The following is a 23235-nucleotide window of genomic DNA, read 5'->3' on the forward strand; positions in this document are numbered from 1 at the left end:
CAGGTATGGCAGTTGGGTCCGACTTGAGGAAACAGGTTACCAGGGGCATGCCTCTCAATGATAATTATGTTCCAGGTCCCTCCCCTCCCACCCCAAATCCTGGCAACAATGTGATGAACAGTTTCCTCTATAACTAGGGACTAAAATTCTTTCCTCCTTTAAAAATTTAAAAGATTTAAAAATCTTTCCTCCTTTAAAAATGGTTATCTTGGGTATGTTCTGACAGACTTGGAAATTGGAATAGATTCAGTGTTCTTTGGACAAATCAAGAATTTGCCCAAGGAATTCAATCACATGCACACATACTGCTGGTAAAGTGCTTCAAATGTTTTAAGTCTCTGGCCTCAATAAATCACAGCAACCCTGAATCTGTTCCCTGAGTGATCGGGGCAAATCTCTGCCTCTTGAGCTCTTGCAATAGTCATCTTTCTTCCAGCCAGTGCAGGTGGAGGAACCCCAGGGTCCTTACGTGGCATGTAGGGAGGACGGTTCAGACTGGCATCACTGCAGCCTGAAGGAACAGCCCCATTGACAAAGCTCGATGGTTCATTCATATCCTAGAAATGTCAGACACAGACATCACTTACTTTTAAAGATAGTTACCTACTGAAAATTCAGAGACAACAAAATATTGAATAAATCATCCAACATCTAATAATCCTTACAGATTGGTGTCATGGGAGATTCACCAAATCCTGGTGAGATTTGTACAGAATGCTCAATTACCTCTATAGAATTATTGTCTACAGAAGTTAAAAAAAAATCTCTCTTAAACCAATCAAAATTCCAAGGATTTCCACCTCTCACCCTCCAAGTGAGATAGCAGGACTCTGGTGGGGTACTAAGTAACAGGGGAGTCAGGGCTGCTCCACTTGCCACTGGAAGAAATGCTGTCCTAAACCTTTTAATTATTTCTTGGATGATTATCATCATCTTTACTACATATCAGTGCTCCATATGGTCTTAAGCAATGATGGATACACACACACACTTACAATCCACATGCCATCAAACTTCAAGCTCTTCTCTGGATTCTGTGGATTAGAGTATAGTTCTGCAATTTCCCTCTTCCACCACAAGGCAGTTGAATTACGGAAAAAATCTGGGAAGGCCACATAAGCTCGGTATGCCTATAAAAACAAAATATAATTCATTTCAGCCAAACAAATACATTAGAAAATAAATAAGTATCTTCTAAGAACTACATGATACTAAGTACCACTTGATGGTAGACAGTGCTAGTCTGAACAGAGCCTACATATTGTCTGGGTTTACTAGAAATAAACTGAGGGTGTTGAAGAAAATAAGAATGAATTTCACATATTTGAAAATGACCATAAACTGTTTCCTCTTCATACCATCATAAATGGTATCAAATTAACACCCTGACTCACTGTCCCATGCTTCAAGATGCCCAGCCTCCAATTTCTATCTGGCCATTTCTTAAGCTCTCTTTGAAGATCCTGCAGGAGGCAGGGCGCAACTGTAGCTGGAAAGGGCAGGTATATTAGGTACTCTACTAGAGGGAAGGCAACGTACTGGAGGCATGGTACTGTGTCATTTCCACTGGGAACATGGGGAAACGGAGAGATTACATTTCATGACATTAGACTGGCATGCATGAGTGTTTTCCGTGGCTTCAGAACCACATGTGCATTGCAGTCGTGTGTAACATACTATGGGAGAACTTAAGGAGGAAGCTTTAATAAATCTCTTTTTCTTCGCTCAAACAGAAAGAGCGATGTCTTCATCTGAGCATGAAAAGTGGATCTAAGGAATCACTTCTGAACAAGACTTTAAACTTTGCAGAAGAAATGACCTTGTCTTATATTCTTCTGATTGATTTCTAGATTCTCAACAATACACACCTTAGAACCTACCATAAAAATAAGAAAATGATAATAAATTTTCTGGGCTCAAACACCTCACAGCAGCAAATATCAGTGACTGTCTATGTACTCCATGTTGTTGCTTAGGGCACATCATAGCCTTTGGTGTGTCTCAAAACAATTGCTGCCTCTTTGTATATTATAGGAATCAAAGAGATCAATAATGCTGGTGTTGAGGTAGAGTCAATGACACAAAGAACTTGATGTAGGGGCACTCCAGCTCTCATACACAATACAACACAGGCAAGTAGAAACTCATGTTTCTAGGTAAAAGACAAAAAAGGAACACCAAAAAATATGGAAATTGATTGGCATGCACAGATCTGGCTCACAGGGATTGAAAGGAGTTCCAGCTATGGTCATGTCAGAAACCATGACAGGGGAGGGGTGTGGGTATTAGAGAAAATGGCCAAGATCAGTTGTTCCTGGCTGAGAATTGTATCCTATGTGGGATATAAGGGCAGTTATGCCAAGCAGAGTTCAATAACCTAACTACATGCTGTTGGAATGACCCTTGCCCATACACTAAATATTCTCTGCCATTCTCGAATTTAATCCTTGTATTGCTTCTGTCCTCACTTTCCCTGATCTTCACACAGAGATGTGCACATATGTAGGAATGGCCCAAGATGGCTTAATACAGTTCACTGCATACTACCCTAACTCAATTCCCAGAATTACTGAATCACACATGCAAGTTTTGACCCAGAAATCTACTATTCCATGGGTTTTCGGCCATTTGTTTGCTTGTTTGTTTGCTTTCCTGTTTGTATCATTTGCCCTCAGCAATGCCAGACCTGGACATGACTAATCTCAACATAGCCAGCCTCACCATGCAGGTCTCATATAAATTTTATACTTGTTCAGTCTCCTGACAGAGCTATCTAATGAAGTGTTTCTCATCAAAGGCACAATTGGCACTTGGGGCAAGAGAATTATTTGTAAAGAATACCCTGCTATCAGAGTTATGTGCACCTATAGTCACTGCTCACTAAATGTCACATGGTGCTCCCATAGCGCTGTGATAACCCACACTGACACACAGACTTCTGAATCCCCTCGATACCATAGTTAGAATGGCCTAATGGCTGACTAGCTATAGAATTCATAAGGTAATAACCAATCCTATAATTGATGAAAGCACACATCTACCAATGTAAACATCTAGAGACAGGGAATACGTGTCTCATAATGTCTCTGCCATGATCAGTTGTTTGTCCACATGAAGTACTTGGATGGCCAAACTTCAAGTGACCCTCTATAAAAGTCAACTAGGTTTTCTCCCTTGAATTGTTACTAAATACATGATTAGATGAATGAATAGACAGGTTGATCAATTCATTTATAGATAATAGATATGGAGAGTAGGAAAAAAATTGAGTCTGAATCATTCTTTCTAATCTTCACACTTTACCCAAGTTCAGGTTCTATTTCTTCTACTACATCTATCTCCACCATGTACAGATGCACAGTCCAATAGCCAAGGAGTTTGGGGTCCCAGGTTGGGGTCTATCATTTTGCATCTAGAGGACTTTTGCTACCTACCACCCGGGGTCCCGAATGTCAGAGACCAGCACCAGGTAACTCTACCCCACTGGATCACAGCATTGTCTGTTATTACTGCTGTGTGAAGGTATCCCATTCGTGAGGCCTTGCTCATAAAAATATGATGGTTCTATCTAAATGTAGATCTTTCTCTCTAGGAACAACTAATTTCTAGTCTTAAAAAGGCATGAATATTTGGCCCTAGTCCTCCCTTCCTTGGGAAGTGGAGTCTTTCTCCTATACATCCATCCACTGGCTAGAATCTTATATTGCCTGGAAAAAGATCCCAAAGGGGTCTTTGTCCAGAAATGCTAAGTGGCTAACACCATATTTCATAGCTGCTGTGCTCTGTTCCCAGAGTGCTGATATTTCTGCAATTTAATCCATGATCTTGATAGAGTTTTGAGACACTAAAACTCATACTTCTTTGCTAACCACACAGAATCTTGCTTCATTTTTCCTTCAACCCTTGAAGATGCCCTGGGGAAGCAGGGCTTTTCTTTGACTTCCCAACTCCTCTGTGGAGGTTCATAGACTTCACATTCCCTACTACAGTGCCTGGCCAGAAAGAATAATTATTGTGGAATAAGGGATAAATACGGTAAGGATGTCCAGAAGAATAACTCTCCACATGAGTTCCCACCCTACCCTGAGGGCCGTGTTCCAGGTAGCACGCAATTGATGATAAACAGGCTGACGGAGTTGGTACACAGCTTGACCTCACAATCAGGCTGAAGGCTCCCTGGACAAGTAGGAAACCATGTAGGTGTTCAAGCAACAAATGCTTCTGAAGCTGAAAGGAAACTAGGTCGGAATCATGGGACACCTTGATCCATTACAAGCAAGAAGCTACTACAAAGATGGGTCAAACTTTCAATTAAATGCTAGAAACCTAGAGGTAAAAGTTAGAGGAGAGGAGAGATCCTAGGCAAGATGGAGGTGGGGGTCAAGATTATAAGTGTGAAGAGGAAGAAGACCATCCATAAAAAAAAAAAAGATGTGCAGAGGGAAAATCCCAATCACTAAGACAAAAGTTGGAGATTCTATTTACAAGGGATACCCAAGGCAATGACAATCTCAAGAATTATATTAATTCTAAAAACAGAGAGCTCATCTTCAGGTTTCACGGAGTGGAGAGTCCATGGCCCTTTGAAATATGACATGCCTGGACTGGAAATGAACATTGTGTGACCAAAGCCATGTAATGTAATAATTTTAACTTTTTGAGTAAGAAATCCCACAGATAGCAATACCTACTCTCCCCAACCTGGAAGAATACCATATGTAAAGGCATCAGCATACACTGACACCCAGGATGTATTTCATAAGTAGGGCATGTACAGTATAGTGGGTATAGCTGCCCAACTAACACAAAGAGCCTTTTACCTCCACTTGACTGTCCCAGTCTAGAGAGCTGTTAACAACAATATCAGGGTAATCAGGCCACACCTGCAGAAAGAAAAATATTTAACAGCAATGTACTAGGCAATTTACCTATGTAGGATTACCTAAGACTGTCAACCACAGCCCTACAGAGTAATAAAACTTTTGATTATCATGTAGGGTTTATCAATATGAAAGTGAAATCCACAAAGTCCTCAATATATCAATAAATACTAACTAAGAAATGGAAACTAATGACTTCAGTATCCACAAGAAAAGGGTAAAACACACACAAACACACACAAACTATGGCCCTCTCCCACGATGGAGACTAGTAGTCACCACTTAGATCATACCTTTCCCCAGACAATGCCTCCACCATTTGGATATTTGATGAAGACATCATCCTCCACTCCCCGAGTGAAGGCAGGGTAGGGCTGTGTCTCATTGCCAGAAATGGCTGGGTCCTGCAAGCAAAGCACAAGTCAGTTGGCAAAACAAAGAGAGAGATTGACAAGGGACAAAGAAAAAGAACTTCTTCATTGGGAGGTCCCTAGCTTCCACCTACCCTCTAAAGTTCCTGGGAATCTCTGGAAATATACTTTTCTTATTGTACTTGGAGTTCTCTGTTCTTCATATGGATAGAGGGACAAGAAAAGTGGTTCTCCACCAAGCCCAGTCCTCCTCCCAACACACTCCATCCACACAGGCACAAAAGGACTCACCAGGATGAGGATGACCCGCATCCCATCAGCCCTCATGCGATTGATCAGGGCTGGAAACCCAGCAAACTTGGGGCTGAGGGTAAAGTCCAGTTGGCGCTCCATGTAGTCAATGTCTGAGTACTGCACATCCTGGGGGAGGACACAAGGAAACAGTGGCTGCTGGTGCTGAAATTCCAGCTCCCAGAGGAGAAACACTCCCACTCCTGATGGTGAATTCAAATGGCTTCTTTTTACCCTTGCAAATCCCTGTTCCATCACTTCTTCTTTATGGATCCTTAGAAATCATTTAATTTTTCAAGTTTTCACTCATAGAAAAAAAATCCTACTCAGCCAAAACTAGGATAATGATTCCTGTCAGAAAGGATTGTTGTCAGGATAAATAAAATCACCAGATGAAATATTGTTTTGTCAATAGCCACATAGGAATGATTGTAGGGGCTGGACATACTATCAATGGTTCATGTTCAGAAAAAGTAATGATAACAATCCACACCTAATAAAATAATAAAATAAGGAATTATAAATATACTACAAACAAGCCAAAGAAAAACTTGTAATTGCTTTAAACTCTATAATCATGGGGTTAATCACACACAGTTTTTTCATTAAAATGGCATATATCAAGTGATGTCCTCTCCATTCATGGAACAATTGTATACCATAGGAAAGGAAGTCCAATAAAATTAAATATGAAATTGGTCCACAGGATAAGCTGATACTATTGCACAGCTCTTGTCCTAAAGGGAAGCACAGACTTTCTTCTAGAATCTACTCCAGGATCCCTATGTTCAGACATTGATTAATTTAAGGCTATGGCACATTATACTGTAGCACTAATAAGGTATGGGACTGAAGACACGTCTACATACACAATGATCTGAGAATGAGGTAAGTTTTTCAATTAAAGCAAACTATTGTCGAGGGAGGTTTTATTCTTATGGAACCATAGACTTTCAGAATAAATGTCTTCAAGTCATGTAAAAGCAATTCAAGGAAGCACGCTACAGCAGAAAATGTCCTGGAGTCTGCTCTACCTCCTTTGATAGTCGCAAGTGCCATAACATGGACCTTGGCTCCCCTCTGTATAACTGTGCTCAGATGAGGCTCAGTGTGGCATCATGTCAAAAAGCACTTTATATCTTTGCAAAATCTCAAAAAAAAAATCCAATAAGTATATCCAAACACAGAGATGCCTGGGTTAGCTACAAATCACAGAGCCAGTGCACCATGACTCAGACATACATAAGGGATCTGGGCAGCCACCATCTCCTCATACAAGCTGGCGATCTCAGAGTCATTCTCATATCCATAGCGACACAGCTGGAAACCCAGGGACCAATAAGGTACCATCACAGGCCGTCCAATCACCTAGAAAATGGACAGAGCAGAGCAGATTAGTCTTAAATATATATATCTTCGTATTTACTGATGTAACAACTTTTGCCAGGTCTGCTAACAATGGATTTTTTTTAGTTTTTTTTTTTCTAATTTGTTCTTTTTAGTTATACCCAACAATAGAGTATATTTTGACATATTTATACAAACATGAAGTATACCTATAAATAGGTTCCCAATCTTGTGTTTGTACATGATGTGGAGATTCACTGTGGTGCATTTATATACGTACATAGGAAAATTAAGTCAGATTCATTCTACTTCATTTTAGTCTTTATAAGAGCAGACACATTAAAAGTATACACAAAATAATAAGAATATACTACTCTAAGTTAGAAAATCAACAAATTAAAAGTGAAAGAGAACCTTAGCAGATGCAAAACCACTGGGACACCTTGAGAAAGCTTGCTAGAAAGGAGATCCTTCTCCTAGAATACTGTAAAAATCTAAATTTGCTCTCATTCCTAGAAGTACCTAGGTTATTGCTGAGAAGAATAGAACCCATGGGGGAAATGCCTGGTTTTGCACAAAGGCTCTATGTCCTGCTAATTCTGTGACCTTGTTCAAATTTAAGTAAACATTTTAGGTTTTCAGTTTCTTTACTTGTAACTTGAAGATAATACTAGTGTTTGTCTCAAAACATTTTTATGAGACTGAATGAGTTAATAAATGTAAAGTGCTCTGATATGTAGTAAGTAATAGGTAAGAGCTTGTAGTATTATATTAAAGTTTTTCTACCCAACAACTGCCACTGTCACCACCATTCCCCATCAACATCAACCCATCACCACCAACATAACTATCAGGCCTCAAATTATCACCATCATCACATCATTCCCACCACATTCACCACCACCATCTTCACCTCTCCATCATGACTACCACTTAACCATTACCACCAAAACTATACCCACCACCATTACAACTCACCTCAACAGTGACCATTACCCTCATTACCTTCACTGCCATATCACTGCACTGGCATAACCACTACCACCACCATCATAATCACTACCAATATCACCACCTACAATACCACCATCAGTGTCACATCAACAGATCTACCATCACCCACACTACCACAATTACCATCACCATTACCTTCATCAGCCTTCCACCATTTTCATAAACATGATTACCACCACAGTCCCCATACCATCTTGTCCATCATCACAAGAGCTGTACCCACAATCTCTTTTTCAACTACCAACATTGCAATCCTTCATCTGTTTATCAATCCACCAGCATCTCCGTCTCCCACTTTACTCAGCATGCCACTTTTACCATGTCTACTCCTGATACACTGAAATTTTTAGGTTATGAATATAAGAAGTATTGGAAAGTTTTCATTTGTCCTGAATCTGTAACCTGCCTGTCTCTAAGATACACCAACAATTCTAGTAATCACATAGTGTTATACTAATGAATACAGGTTTTAGAATATTTAGGATGTGCTGCACAAATATATGATTACCAAATGAATTCCCTCCTACCTCAGTGTACTGCTGGGTGACAAGCTCTGGAGTTGGCCCCAAGAACATATAAAAGTCCAGAATTCCCCCTGTGGTGCGGTATGTGAGGGCAGGCGTAGGCTGGAATGTCACATCTGAAAAGATAGGAAAGTGACAAATGACAACCAAGATGGAAACCTTGAGGGCGAGGAATTACCTCTAAAATCTATATGTTTTATCTCTTGCCTTATAGAGTATTAAGAGAAGTATTACCCACCCAGTATTGTAGAAGTTCATTAAAAGATTACAGGGTTCCAGGGTCCCATCTCTGCCTGTTTTCCTTTGGTATATCTTATTACTTTATGATGTTTACTTATTATGTTGTTTTAAAATTGTTATACTGACTTGATCACTTAAAACTCACAAAAAGTTTGAAAATTAATGCTAAGAGTTTCCAAGTATATGTCACCCAGCTTCCCCCAATGACAATGCTCACATAACCATTATAGGCTATAGAAGCAGAAAACTGAAATTAAGAAAATATTAACTCAGGCATGGAGCCTATTCAGATTTCACCAGATTTTACACACATTTCATTTTCCCAGACTCCTGATTTTTCTCCTGTTCCCTATATTCAAAATATTTTCTTCCCATATTCATAGTCACCAAATGAGTTTTCTGACTCATAGCTTAATAATTAATTTAAATAATGTATCTGGTTATCACCAACTGACCTTCAGGATATACGGGATTCAATTAGGATTGATATCCTTCTTAGGTGAGTGTTGCCAAAACAAGAATTGGATTTAAACTTGTTGTCGCATGGACCAAATTTAACATAAAAAGAAACTGCCACCCTCAAGATACTACTTTTGACATCAGGATGCTCATAGGTCAAATAAATTCTACAGTTACACAGATAATTGATTTGAATACAAACTAAGAGGAGCGCTGGCATCATCCTACCCATGGCATTGCTGTTCAGCAGGAGAACTCCATGGGCACTGCCATCCTCCTCTAGTCCCATGTAGTAGGGGTGGACGCCATAGGAATTCTTCTTGTACTGAGAGTCACAGGGGAGAAATCAAAGGAGGTTAGAAGTCATTGTGCCTGAGAACGTAACTCAAGAAAAATTTGTTCACTAAATGAATCTGATCTTTTCTCTGACATGAGTTAAATACATAAGAAACACACATGAAAAATGACCCAAAAAGAATTTTAAAAATCTAAGTTGAGTCTGGTTTCATGTAGCACAAGGTGATCATGATATGGGAAGAAAGAGGCAGAGTACTGTTCCAGAGTACTCTCTGCTTACCCCAGGGGGTTCATCTCTGGAAAACATGCCCCACGTGTGCCAGTTCAAGTCTCTCCTGAAGGCTGTGTGCTCATTTTCCCCAAAGCCATAGATGTACTTGGAGGGCAGGCGGGTGGAGATGCGGATGAACATGTCATTGAAGGTGAAGCCAAGGAGCTGAGAGTCCCAACTGCAACACACACACAAAAAGGGTACATTCAGAAAAGAAAATCACCTTGCCTATTGCCTTCCAAATGTTAATTTTCTTTTTCTTTAATTATTTTTTATTTTTAATTTGTTCTAACTACTTATAATACATGATAGTAGAATGCATTTTGACACATTGTACACAAATAGAGCACAACTTCTCTTTCCTCTGGCTGTACATGGTGCAGAACACACTGGCAGTGTAATCATACATGTATATAGGATAAAACTGTCCGTCTCATTCCACTGTTCTGCCCAAACCCACACCCAATCCCATCCCCTCACTCACCTCTGCACAATCCAAAGTTCCTTCATTCGTCCCTACCTCCCCGCATTATGGATCAGCATCCGATTGTTAGAGAAAACATTCAGCCTTTGGTTTTGGAGGGTGGATTATTTCACTAAAACTCTGACTTTTCAAGGACATTGGAAACTTTGATTCTCCCACAACTGAGAATCCATTCATCTCCCAACTCAACACAAAGTCTGTCTGGATTAATCACAGATATCCTTGCAGTAACCCCAGCAGTGGCCCTTCATATTCTTGTTCCTTCTTACACACCCTTCTTTCAGTTCTCCTACCAAGAAACCAAATTCAGTCATGTCTTACCATCTCACCTACTACCACTCCACACAACTTCCTGCAGGAATCCGGAATGATATGTTTAAGAGTATATTGTGTCATTTCACCAACCTGTTTAAGCCCTTCAGTGTCTTCCCATGAAAACACCCCATGATTTGGAATCGCATGGAAATGGAAGGCGATCCTCAGGGTTATACAAAATGACATATAAGAGGAAAGGAGGGGTAAGACAAGATAATTCAAATGGAAGAAGTGATTTACAGTAGAAGGGGTAGAGAGAGAAAAGGGGAGGGGAGGGGAGGGGAGGGGAGGGGGGATAGTAGAGAATAGGACAGACAGCAGAATACATCAGACACTAGAAAGGCAATATGTCAATCAATGGAAGGGTAACTGATGTGATACAGCAATCTGTATACGGGATAAAATTGGGAGTTCATAACTCATTTGAATCAAACTGTGAAATATGATGTATGAGGAACTATGTAATGTTTTGAACGACCAACAATAAAAAAAAAAAAGAAACAAACAAAAAAAAAAAAAAAAAGAAAGAGGAAAAAAAAAAAAAAAGAAAACACCCCATGAAGCCTTCCAGGCTACATCTGATCCAACCCACCTAAAATCCCAGTTTCATCTCCTACCACTCACTTCCTTTCTTACTACTGTGGACTGGTTTATTCCCTTCACTATTCAAGTTACCTCCTGTTTCATTGTTCCTGCTCTTCCTATTCCCTCCATGAGAAACATTCTTTCCCTTCTCTCAAAGATCCATATGGGAGGTTCTTTCTTGTCTTCTATGTCTTTTTCTCAAATGTCAATTCCTTAATGAGAGAACTAACTTGATGGTATCAAAAGCAATAGCATCATTATAACTCTTGATTATCCTGCACCACTTTTTCTACAGTTTTCACTGTCTCAATTTCCTTTTAATGTTGTCATATAAATTATTTTCATTGTAATTAGGCCAGAGAATTCATCTATCTATAAACACAATATCTAAAACAGTAGCTACAAAACAATTCCCATAAGAACAGAGCTGAAGAAAATAATTTATGTATGGATCTTGAAAAATGGCAATGTGAGGTTTAGAGCCATTGGACCTGGAAAGGAATAGACAGGTACCCAACAACTGTAAATCAAAAGAGGAGCCACTTACATTACAGTGCCTGTACTCTTCCGGCGAATTTCAATCCCAAATGGATTCTCCTTAATGAGGACATCATAGAGTCGATTCTCGGAAGTGCTGGATGGAGCCCTGGGAATGTTCAGGGGGACTGGGACTTCATACCGACTATTGTTGGGATCATAAATCTAGGCCAGAGGAAATCAATTTTAGGTAAGGATACAGATAGGAGGAATGAGCTTTGGTATTCTATTATACAGAGAGTGATAACAATATTGTATCATGTAATTCAAAATAACTAGAGGAAAGGATACTCAATGTTCTCATCACACACAAATGACAGATGTTTGATTGATGCATGACCTGCTAATTCTGAATTGATGAATTTACAGAATGTATATATGGATCACATATCACAATTAACACCATAAGTGTGTAAAATAATTATCTGGTTAAATATAATTTAGGCAAGAATTCTACTCTTTAAATCCACCCCCTTAGCAGAACCATGACATCTTGGACAATGTGTCTGGATGTTATCCTTCATGACTTCTTTAAGTTTAAGATAACTGAGATTGACTTAATACATAAAAGAACAAAGTCAGATTTAAAATTTACTCTGAGTCTGTCATATTCATTGTTAAGGCTTCCATTACACTCTCTGGTTCCTTTGACTTTGGCATCTACTTGAAAATTATTCCAAAATCAGAGCTGTATTTAAGAATGATTTCTGAATTATTTTTGTGTGTGAATATCTAAGGGGATGTGATTTCCTGAAATTTTTTCAGAATTGTTTCCTCCCAAATACAGGAACTCTTTTTTGTTTTTTTACGTTGTTAATGGATACAATACTTTTATTTTATTCACTTATTTTTTATGTGGTGCTGAGGATTGAACACAGTGCCCTACATGCTAGGCAAGCATTATACCACTGAGCCACAACCCCAGCCCCCAGGAATTCTTTTTGATAAAAATAAACAGACAATTGCAGAAATGATATACAAATTGATGCAGTGAGTGCCTAGGATAAATATATCCTAGTATGATATCATATTAGACACTAAAGAAATGACCTGAATTTTGTAAGGTTATTATTTTGGAAAATTTACATTCTAATTGGAAATAATTGAAAAACCTAGAAGAAATCGATACATTTTTAGACACTTATGATCTGCCAAAATTGAATCAAGACATAGAAAACTTATACAGACCAATAACTAGTAATGGGATAGAAGCAGTAATAAGATGCCTTCAAAGAAAAGTCTAGTAACAGATGGATTGTCAGCTACCAGACTTTAAAGACCCAATCTCAATGCTCTTCAAATTATATCATGAAATAAAAAGGGATGAAATACTTGCAATGTCATTCTATGATGCTATTCTCCTACTCATCCAAAACCAGGTAAGGACACATCAAGGAAAGAAAACTATGATCCCAATATCGCTTGGGTGCAAAAATGCTTAAGAAAATATTATTAGCCAATTATATTCAACATCTTCAGAAAATTGTACATCTTGACCAAATTAGTTTAATCTCAGAGATACAAGGATGGTTTACATACACAAATCAATAAATGTAACATATCACATAAATAGAATTAAGGACAAAAAATCACTAGGTCATCAAAACAGATGCAGAGAAAACTTTCAACAAAATACAGTATCCATTAATGATTTAAAAAAAAAAAAAAACACTGAAGAAACTAGGAAAGGCAAGGCATGTAATTACCATATGACCCATCTATAAAACTTCCTTGGTAATTATCCTGAAGAATCAATGTTATCATACTTTAATCTTATAGTGAATCATACATACACATGTAAAAAAAAAAAGCACAATTCACAATAGCCAAACTATGGAACCAGATTACATGGCCATCAATGGATGAATGGATAAAGAAAATATGGTACATATACACAATGGACTTTACTCAGTCACAAAGAAAAATGAAATTACATCATTGTCATGAAAATGGATGAAACATGAGAACATTGTATTAAGTTAAATAAGTCAAACTCTGAAGAGCAAGGGTAGTATGTTTTCTCTCATATACGGAAGCTAGAGCGGAAAAAGGACGAGAAAGTTATAGCAGAGTCTCATGAAAATCACAAGGCAATCAGTAGAATGGAGAAAAATGGTTGAGGGGTAGGAGGAAGGGAGGGAAGGGGAAGTTCTGGAGAGTGATATTGATCAAATTTATTGTTATATTGTGTGACTGTACAAATATGTGACAAATACTCCCACCATTATGTACAACTATAATGAACCAACAAAATATGTAGGACAATAAAGCAACAACAAACACAAACCACAGAGTATTAAAATGAACTGAAAATGATGCAAATATGTTGGACAGAGTTACTGCATGGTTGAGAGGTGGGGTAGGCACAACTAAAGCCTAGAACATGAGCAAGTTCATTTATTTTGACCCATTATGAACCTTCTACAGGCTAACCCTATGGTGAGGACACAAACAAAAAGAGCATCATGCTGGGTGTGGTGGCGCATGCCTGAAATCCCAGTGACTTGGGAGGCTGAGACAGGATGATCACAAATTCAAAACCAGCCTCAGCAAAAAGCAAGGAGCTAAGCAACTCAGTGAGTCCCTGTCTCTAAATAAAATACAAAATAGGGCTGGGGAGGTGGCTTAGTGGTTGTGTGCCCCCGAGTCCAATCTCTGGTTAAAAAAAAAAAAAAAAAAAAAAAAAAAAAAAAAAAAGAACATCTTCCCTGAATTAGAAAATGTAAAAGAACTCAGACTCTAAATTAATCTCAGATTGTGCAAAACCTTTTAGGCCCAGCACATTGGTATGATCCCTTTGTTTATTCTCTCAACAAACTTGTCAATGATTACTATCCATGAGCTTCTTTGTTAGATTTTAGAAGCACCAGGAGTAAATTCCAAATTCCAGCTCTCCAGAAGGTTAAAGTTTAATAGAGAAATTGACATAACAACAACTAGTTTCTCCCCATATAAGGGGGAAAAATTACTGTACTTCAGTACTTATTTCACAGATACCTCAAATCTAGTACCCAAAAAAATAACTTATCACTTTGTGTGGTCTTATATGGTCCAAGTATAAACCTTTTCAGAAATCCTTACTTCAGTTAATGTCACAACACTCACACAGATGTGAAAAAGAAGATGGTAAACATTGTCCAAGATTTCCTCTCCCTTATCAGTAACCCCACTTTCAGTATCAAAGATATCTATTCTTCTCTTTCTCTTGTCCTCTACTAGTCAAAGCTCAATCCCCACCCCAACCCAAGCAACTGGAAACCTTAAAAGCTCTCTCTCAATGTCTGGTCTGTCCAACTATTGTCCGGAGAGTAGCCCCAAACATTTTCTAAATGAAAACTAGAACAGGTTAAACTGGTCTATCAATGAGTTCTCATTGCATTTTTAACAGTATAATTATCTTGTTTACTATGGAATGAAACTTAAAAGAGTAATCCTAAATTAGGACTCTGTAAACTTAACTCAGAAAAAGGAATAGAATTGATAAAATTATGTTTTTTTGTGTATATCATTACTATGGACCAAAAAAATGTAATGATACTAAAAAGGGCCTACTCAGGACCTGATACAAGTACCATGTTTACCTTAAATTGCAGCATTTCATCCTTATGGTAGGTCACCTGCAGGTGAAGGGGATTCACAGGTGTGGAGGGGAAGTTGTTGGCATAAACAGAAGGCTTTAAGGAGATGTCAGCCGTGGCCCCATGGGAGTTGTACTGGACATTGCTCACAGAGTACAGATCATTGACAAAATAACAATGAGGGACTCCAACAGAACTGGATTCCTGGAAAGGAAAGTTGAGACTGTAGATCAACAGGTGGTCCTAGAGTTGTCAAATAGAAATAATTAGAGATGGCAATCTGTATGAGATGGAGCCAACACATCACTCTTTCATGTACATATAATAAGGTATTGACAAAAAGTAAATTTCTAGACACAAAGCAAAATATTAAAAATACACCACTCCAATCCACACCTAATCTTCATACACAGAACAGGTTCCTTGGAAGCCCTGTTTCTATGGAATTGAAGTAGGCACCTGGGTACTAGGGCTATGCTCAAGAAATTGCTGCCTAAGGTTAAAGATCTGGGTGTCCATCAACACCTCAGTGAGGTTACCTCCCAGGCACAGCCTCGGGCAATGCAGTTTGCTTCAGAAGCACCGTGCTCATCAGGGTAGCAGTCTATTTTTTCTTCATCTCTGATGATTGTGTTCCACTCCACTGTGTATTCCTCTCCCAGCACAAGACTGATCTCTGTGATGATGGCAACCTGAAGCAGTGGAAAACACACAAAGAAATATCCTCAGAACAAAGGCCTGGCAAGATTTAAATATTTTTAGCAACACATATCAGTACTAGACCAGACTTTCAACAATCCAAGTAACATTTGAATATAATTCATATGGAAAGAGCTATATAAATGAAAGGAAAATATTTAGTAGCAATATGGCAAATATCACTACTCTATCACAATCCTGTGCATTATATTATGGAAAGAATAAGATCAAATAAAACACCGCTTTCTTTCATTCCCTGAGTTCTCTTCCCCTTCTGGGTTTCATCACTGGATTTCTTCTGGTATTGCCAAATTGCCTTTATCTCTTGCTCTCCACTCCCCAAACCAGTATTCCCCATTGGACTAGAGGTTTAGAAAGAACAAAGCAATATGAATCATATGGCCCAGACTTTCATTCCCATTCTTCATTGGGATCTTCAATGAATTATTTCCATTCTTTGGATCTCAGCTGTAACAACTGCAAAATTGGTGAGTTGGGAAAATCATTGCATTTTTTTAATTGCTAACATTCCAGTCTCTTCATTTCTCCAACCCAGATGTCCAAAATTTGAAATGGGGGGGGGATCACAATTTTCATGTAAAATATTTAACATTTCTATGTTTTTCTTACATTTTCATCTTATTTTTAAATAGCACTTTCTATAGTTAATGTTGTTTTTCTCATTTGTCTAGAACAATATGATCACATTTTAAAGATTATCATATTTTTCCAGTCTCCCAATTCAAATCATCTCAAATATCCCTGTACTTCTAATCCTAACTTCAACTCCACTTGGAAGAATGCCTAGATTTAAAGATCACTTATAAGACTGTATGAGAGAATTTAATGAAATGATCTTCTCACTTTGGCACTTCAGTCTCTCTAAAATCACAGGCATTTCCTTCTATCTAAATTTAGGTCCTTCCAAAAGTGAAGACAAGCTACGCGAGTTACACATTTTTTTTTGAGAGAGAGAGAGAGAGAGAGAGTTTTTAAATATTTATTTTTTAGTTTTTAGCGGACATAACATCTTTGTTGGTATGTGGTGCTGAGGATTGAACCTGGGCCGCACGCATGCCAGGCGAGCGCGCTACCGCTTGAGCCACACCCCCAGCCCGAGTTACACAAAATTTACAGACTGATAATTGAGGAATATTTACTGTCTTGAATTGCCTTATCTGCTATCTCAACTTGTGATAACTAGGAAAATGTTCTTTCTAGAAAAATGATGGCCATTTGTGGAATACACTGCTACTTGCTTTCCTTATATAAAATAGTCCCTTTTTTCTGTTTCAGTATAGAAATCATAAGTTCCCAAGAGAAGGATCAATGTAACATAGTGATGGTTATAAAATAGTAAGTTCAAGTTCACTGAAAGTTTCTAGTTAGGGGGCTCTTTCTTTTGATTTACAGGACTTCCACTTTACCTTATATCTTCTCTTTGTTCTCCATTTTTACCCTAATTTGTCCCACCATCAGTACATAGTAACTAGAACTCAGCAATCACTTCCAGTCCCAAGAAAAAACAAGACCTCAATTGTGACAAACTTGAGCCACTGAACCAATGCCAGCAATGGTCCACCTTCTAAACTACTAGTTGCAAATGGGGAAAATTTCAATTTGTTACAATTTTTTGTGCTCTGTCATTTGCAATTGATGAATCCCTATAGGATACAACATTTTTCAAGATCCAGCACTGGACTCAACTATTGCAGTAAGCTTTGAACATGAATTAAGATATCAGATAAAATTTGTCCTAAGTTCATTTAGGTTGCCAAGCCCCTTCCCAATTATTTCTTGTGTATAAATTATGTCTTCTTACCACCCACATTCAAGAAAATTTTTCTTCTGTTTTATGTTAACAAGGTTATTTGGCAAACATAGAGTGAGCCTATCTTCACATATACATCCTTTATATGACTTCCACTTTGTTGTATACATAAATGATATACTATTTACTTCTAACTTCATAATGTTTGCATGCTCAATAAGTGTTGTCAGGACCAATGTCAAATGCCATCAATATGTCATGATAGTAGAATCTAATTTTATTTATTACCCCAAATTTGGAAGGTCCTCACAAACCATGTTTACCCAGCAGCTTTAATGCCAGAAGCACCTGCCAGTCCCCATGGTCAGGACCATTTGGAGAAAGCATTCATCATAACACTAGGCATCAGAGGAAATAATTACAGGATGCACAGGATGGCCAGGTCAAATGATGAGAAATTATTTTATTATTATCATTTAACCAAAGAATCAGTCATCGGATAGGATCATCAAAGACCTAGTCTTCAAGTGGTTATGAGAATATATGTATTGGAGGGAGATTCTACTCATCTCATCTCTATAAAGTTTTTTAAAAGTGGTAATTTCAATATTGAATGCATGGGACTCCTTCCTCCCACCTTTACCTTTCAGCACCAGACATCAGCTTCCTCTTTCCCATTTCCTCTGACCTGTTCTAACTCTGCTCTCTTTGTGTCCACTATAACTTTATCTTTGAAAGTGATGCCAGTGAAACAGAGGAGAACACTGAGGGGCCGGGAAAAAACGGGATCATTAAAGAACATATCGCCTCCCTGTCCTTAATAGCTCTGCCCACCACCTCATCAGCACTTCTGTTCCCAGCCCTCTGATTTCCCCACCACGGGCTCCACACATTGCTCTGGTCCTTTAGGAATCCACACAACCTTGGCAAGAAGGAAAACCAAGATACTATGAAGAATTCTGGAAAAACAACTTCAACAAATGGATTTTTACCTTCAGCTGAGCATCATATGTGACCTTGGGAGCAGTCTGACTAAGGACACCATTGTGTTTCACTGTAACGTTGTTGGGTTTCTGTGTCCCAAAGATTTTAATCTGCTGAAATGCTAAATTATTGGGGTCCTTGTAGGTTGCTTGTGAAATCTTCACATCCAGGCGGTTCTGAAAGTCAAAATAGCACAATGAAGCCCAAAGCTGTGCCTCTAAAACACAGATTCCCCAGCCACTCAAATACTCCATCCTAGCCAGAAGCTCCCCACTGCTCTGAATGTCCTTAGCTGTCTCTACTAATGCATGCTCAATGACCACAAACACTTTAATAAAATCTGTGGGAAGGGAGACTTCAGGAACACACACACACAACCATTTTGGGAAACATTATTAAAAAAAAAAAGCTGCTTTGATTTATCAATAGTATTGCCTTCTTTTGATAATATTTATAATGCAATTATTGGTAGTTAAGGTATGCCTAGAAATGTATTCACCCTGTGGTCATCAATGCAAATGAAGTTAAAAATAAAATTACACATTTGTGCTAATAGTAGACAAGAGCCTACACCTAAGACTCATAAAAATATACTCACTTGGGTGGCAGAAAATTCACATAAAAGATACATTTTATTGGCCACAGTATCTAAAAGCAGAAAAGAGACAAGTCAGACTGGACTGCTACCAAAGATACAATCTCTTTTAAGCTAATTATTGATGCCACAAATGATAAGATGTCTTACCTTTTTACAACTGAATAATATTCTGTGGTTTGTAAATGCCACATCTTGTTTATTCATTAATCTATCAGTGGACACTTATGCTGTTTCTTTATTTTAGTTTTTATGAATAATGCTGCAGTGAACATGGGTATGAACATATCTCTTTGACATACCGATTTCATTTCTCTTGAACATATACCCAGAAATAGGATTGTTGGATCATACAGTAGTTCTGTTGTTAATATTTTGAGGAATTTCTGTTTTTCATAATGGATGTACCAATTTACAATTCCACCAACAGTGTGTAAGGATTCTTTCCATTTTCTTCAAGTCCCCTCCAACACTTATATCTTATCTTTTTCATAGCAAACATTCTAACAGGTCTGAAGTGATACTGTGATTTTCTACTTGCATTTCTCTGCTTATAAGGTTGACCAACTGTGCATCCTTTATGTAAAAATATCTAATCAAATCCTTATCTTATTTTTATTACTTCTGTTTTATTAGTGCATTACAGTTAAATGTAACAGTAGGATTCATTTTGATATATTCATAAATTCATACAATACAGTTTGCTGCATTTCAATCCCAGTACCTCCTCTTTTCTTCCCCTCCTTCCTCTCCCTGGTCCCCCTACTCTACTCTATTAGTCTTCCTTCTATTTATTTATTTTAGTTGGTATGTTATAGTTATATATAAAATCAGAATGTATTATGATATATTCATACATGCTCACAGCTCCTATTTTTAAATCAGGTTATTTATTTTCTTCCTATTGAGTGCAGGAGATTTTTATATTAATGTTTTATCAGGTACATAGTTTTCACATAATTTTTCCTATTCTGTGGGTTTTCTTCTTTTAATTCTGTTGTTTTTTGGCCTTGCAAATCTTTGATTTACTGCCACATCTATATTTTTGCTGTTGTTATCTTTGCTTTCATTGTCATATTTTAAAAAAAAACACTTGTAAGACCAATGTCAAAGAACTTTTCCCCTATGTTTTCTCCTAGAATACTTGTGGTTTCAGAACTTTAATCCATTTTTCATAATAGCCAAAATAAGGAAGCAATGTATCGATCAATAGACAAATGAATAAAGAAATTGTAATATATACATAGTGGTGTATATATGTATGTGTATATATATATATATATATATCTGAGTATATATCTGTATGTGTGTGTACATATACATACATATATATAATTATTTAATTTTTCAAAGGAGTGCTATTCAGACATTAAAAAGAAGGAAGTCCTGCTTTTTGTGTCAATATGTGTGAACCTGAAGTATATCATAATAAAAGAAATAAGTTAGGATGATCTTATTTGTATGTAGAATTAAAATAAGTTGAATTCAGAAGCAGAGGGTAAAACAGAATTTGCCAGGGGCAAGGGAGGAGGAAAATAGAAAGATGTAGGTCAAAGGGTAGAAACATTTAACTAAAAGAACAAGTTCCAGGAAGAAAAAATGTACAGCATGGGTGGTAATATGTTAAGTAATTTTATTGTGATCATCATTACACAATGTGTGAGTGTGTGTGTTTGTGTGTGTGCACATATATGTGTATACATATATATGTAAAATACATACGTGTACATGAATATATTGTTCATCTTCAGTATGTTCAATCTTATTTGCTGATTAAGTGTTTTTAAATAAAATAAATAAAAAGAATTTTTTTAAAGCTACATCTCAAAGTTAAGAAAATTGTGAACAAGTCTCCAAGGCCAAACTGCTGATTTTCCTTCTTCTTCCCATTATAGCCTTGAAGAGATTTCTTTCCAAGTACTTTCAAGTCATATGCCTCATGGAATCTAGGTCCTAAGCTACCACCCCCCAAATTTTTAGCATAGTGTGAGGAATAATACTGTTAAAAACACAGCAAGATATATATACAGTTGACATGTATATTTTTGCTGCCACATTGACAGAAGTATGTTTTCAATATCATCAACATTTGTTTATAGAGGGTTTTTATATTACCGATAAATTACAGGAAGATCATGAACAAGTGACTTTTCTTACTATGCCTTGTGATTCAAGTCCCTCTCCCCCTACTAGAATGACCAGCAGGAGTAGGGGCCATGAGTCAAAGATGTAGGAATGGAAATTGCACATTCTCATAAGAGACTCACCTTTGGTTTCCCCGTCATCCCAGAAAAGTTTTCCTGTTGCTTCTTTGTTCTCATCCAGGGCAATAATGAGACCAAGAGGGTTCCGTCGACTGTGGGAAATAAGAACTAGGTAAGACAAAAAGATCAGGACACAAAAAAATTTGCTGATTTGTTTCTACAAATTTCAAATAATAAAAGTTACTAGCAATAGATGGCCCTGCTTTCCTCTGAAACAAAGGACAAATTAGAAGGTGATTCTTTCTGTCACAGAAGATAGAGGTACCTCAAACATTATAATTAAACATCCATGTGGGAGGCAATAATTTAAGCATCAGAATCACTGCAATAGCTATAATAAAACCAGTGACTGCAACTATTACTTAGATACAAATTACTAGAGAAAAAGAAATTCTAGACAATAATGATACAGTCAGGTCATTTTAGAGATGAAACCTACAGAAGTGCCATCAGATGTGAGAGAGAGAAACTCTTCCCCACCTAAGGGCCTTTTTTACTCAGGAAGCAAAAACACACAACAATGTCCATTTACATCATGGAAACTTCCTTTATTTGATTACTTACTATTATTTTGTTTGGGGTGAAAAACAAAACATTCCAATTATCTGCCTTATAATTTAGAACAGGAAACACAAAATAATGCTCAAAGAATGGTGCAAGTTCTGGATATAGAGAAAGGGGAAGAAAGAAAGCATTTCTTTGGGTATCTCCTCATGTTGCCACACCTCTGTACTCCATCCTGGTTTTCAGTGTCTCAGGTACGCTTCCCTGGCCTAATATTCCCTGTGTGCTCTTTCACATGTTAGCCTCCACTGCACAAGTCAGGTTCTGTGACCAACAAAATCACCTGCTTTCATTCACAGTGCAAGTATTGGATGTCACTGCTAATCTAGGAGAATAAATCCCTACTTGTGACCCCCTCTTTGACCTTCCATATTATAACAAAGATTGGACATAGTCACCAAATAACCAAAGCAGAAAATGAACAGTGACACATAAAGTGAGATCCTACAGGAGTCCAGAGTGACACTTCCAGAAGGATGGTAGACTAGATATTTTAAAGAACCCACCCTCTAAAATATTACTTGATCCTAGATAAATTACAACATATGTTCTTATTAAAAAACATTGTTGTTCCTGTAGGAAAAATAGGTTATATATAAGAGACAAATATGGCAACAGGTAAACAATACAATGAGCTAAATCCAAAGGGTATCCAAAAAGCCAAACCTGGAATTTCTCTGGGGCTAATGAATAATAGGTCTAATACTGATAATAATAGGTCTAATATGGGGCCACTGATTGGCAGTCTAAGGTAGAGAAGTGGAATCTTCAATTCCCGTGTGAAGCCAGATCTTAGATGGGGAACTAATATGATACCAAGTTGACCATAGTCCAATTGCCTTTCAACCGAAGAGGAATTAGATACACATCTGTGACCTTAAGATTTGGGAACTAAATACTTAAGATAATAAGTCAGCATTAAATTTTCAGCAGAAACAATTAAATATCGGTGTATATTCCCCTAAGTAATTCAGATAAAATAACTTTCAGATAGAGAATGAAATGACTATGGTTGAAATACATAACAATATTTAGGAGAAAAGAGAAAAATCTTCTAAGGAGCAAATAATATTTTTTAAAGTTAGAAAGTCAAAGTGGTCCCATTCCCTTTACCAAAAGAGTTAGAGAAAGATTACTTGCAGATAAAATCTGAGCTTATCTTGGA

General features: G+C 37.6%; 1 protein-coding gene across 1 annotated transcript in view; it reads right to left on the reverse strand.

Annotated features, from left to right (window-relative positions):
* Mgam (maltase-glucoamylase) overlaps positions 1 to 23235 on the reverse strand; it is a 176314-nt gene that overhangs the window by 112895 nt on the left and 40184 nt on the right. Inside the window, exons 21-35 of the mRNA XM_077795894.1 lie at positions 21510 to 21598; positions 19246 to 19295; positions 18656 to 18823; positions 15733 to 15885; positions 15197 to 15397; positions 11626 to 11780; positions 9704 to 9872; positions 9355 to 9451; positions 8431 to 8543; positions 6785 to 6910; positions 5543 to 5671; positions 5174 to 5284; positions 4821 to 4883; positions 996 to 1130; positions 470 to 557 (exon numbers count right to left, since the gene is read on the reverse strand). Of these exons, the coding sequence (XP_077652020.1) occupies positions 470 to 557; positions 996 to 1130; positions 4821 to 4883; positions 5174 to 5284; positions 5543 to 5671; positions 6785 to 6910; positions 8431 to 8543; positions 9355 to 9451; positions 9704 to 9872; positions 11626 to 11780; positions 15197 to 15397; positions 15733 to 15885; positions 18656 to 18823; positions 19246 to 19295; positions 21510 to 21598 (1847 nt within the window). The remainder of the gene's footprint in view (positions 1 to 469; positions 558 to 995; positions 1131 to 4820; positions 4884 to 5173; positions 5285 to 5542; positions 5672 to 6784; positions 6911 to 8430; positions 8544 to 9354; positions 9452 to 9703; positions 9873 to 11625; positions 11781 to 15196; positions 15398 to 15732; positions 15886 to 18655; positions 18824 to 19245; positions 19296 to 21509; positions 21599 to 23235) is intronic.

This window comes from Urocitellus parryii, chromosome 3, assembly GCF_045843805.1.
Source record: "Urocitellus parryii isolate mUroPar1 chromosome 3, mUroPar1.hap1, whole genome shotgun sequence".
Classification (NCBI taxonomy): Eukaryota; Metazoa; Chordata; class Mammalia; order Rodentia; family Sciuridae; genus Urocitellus; species Urocitellus parryii.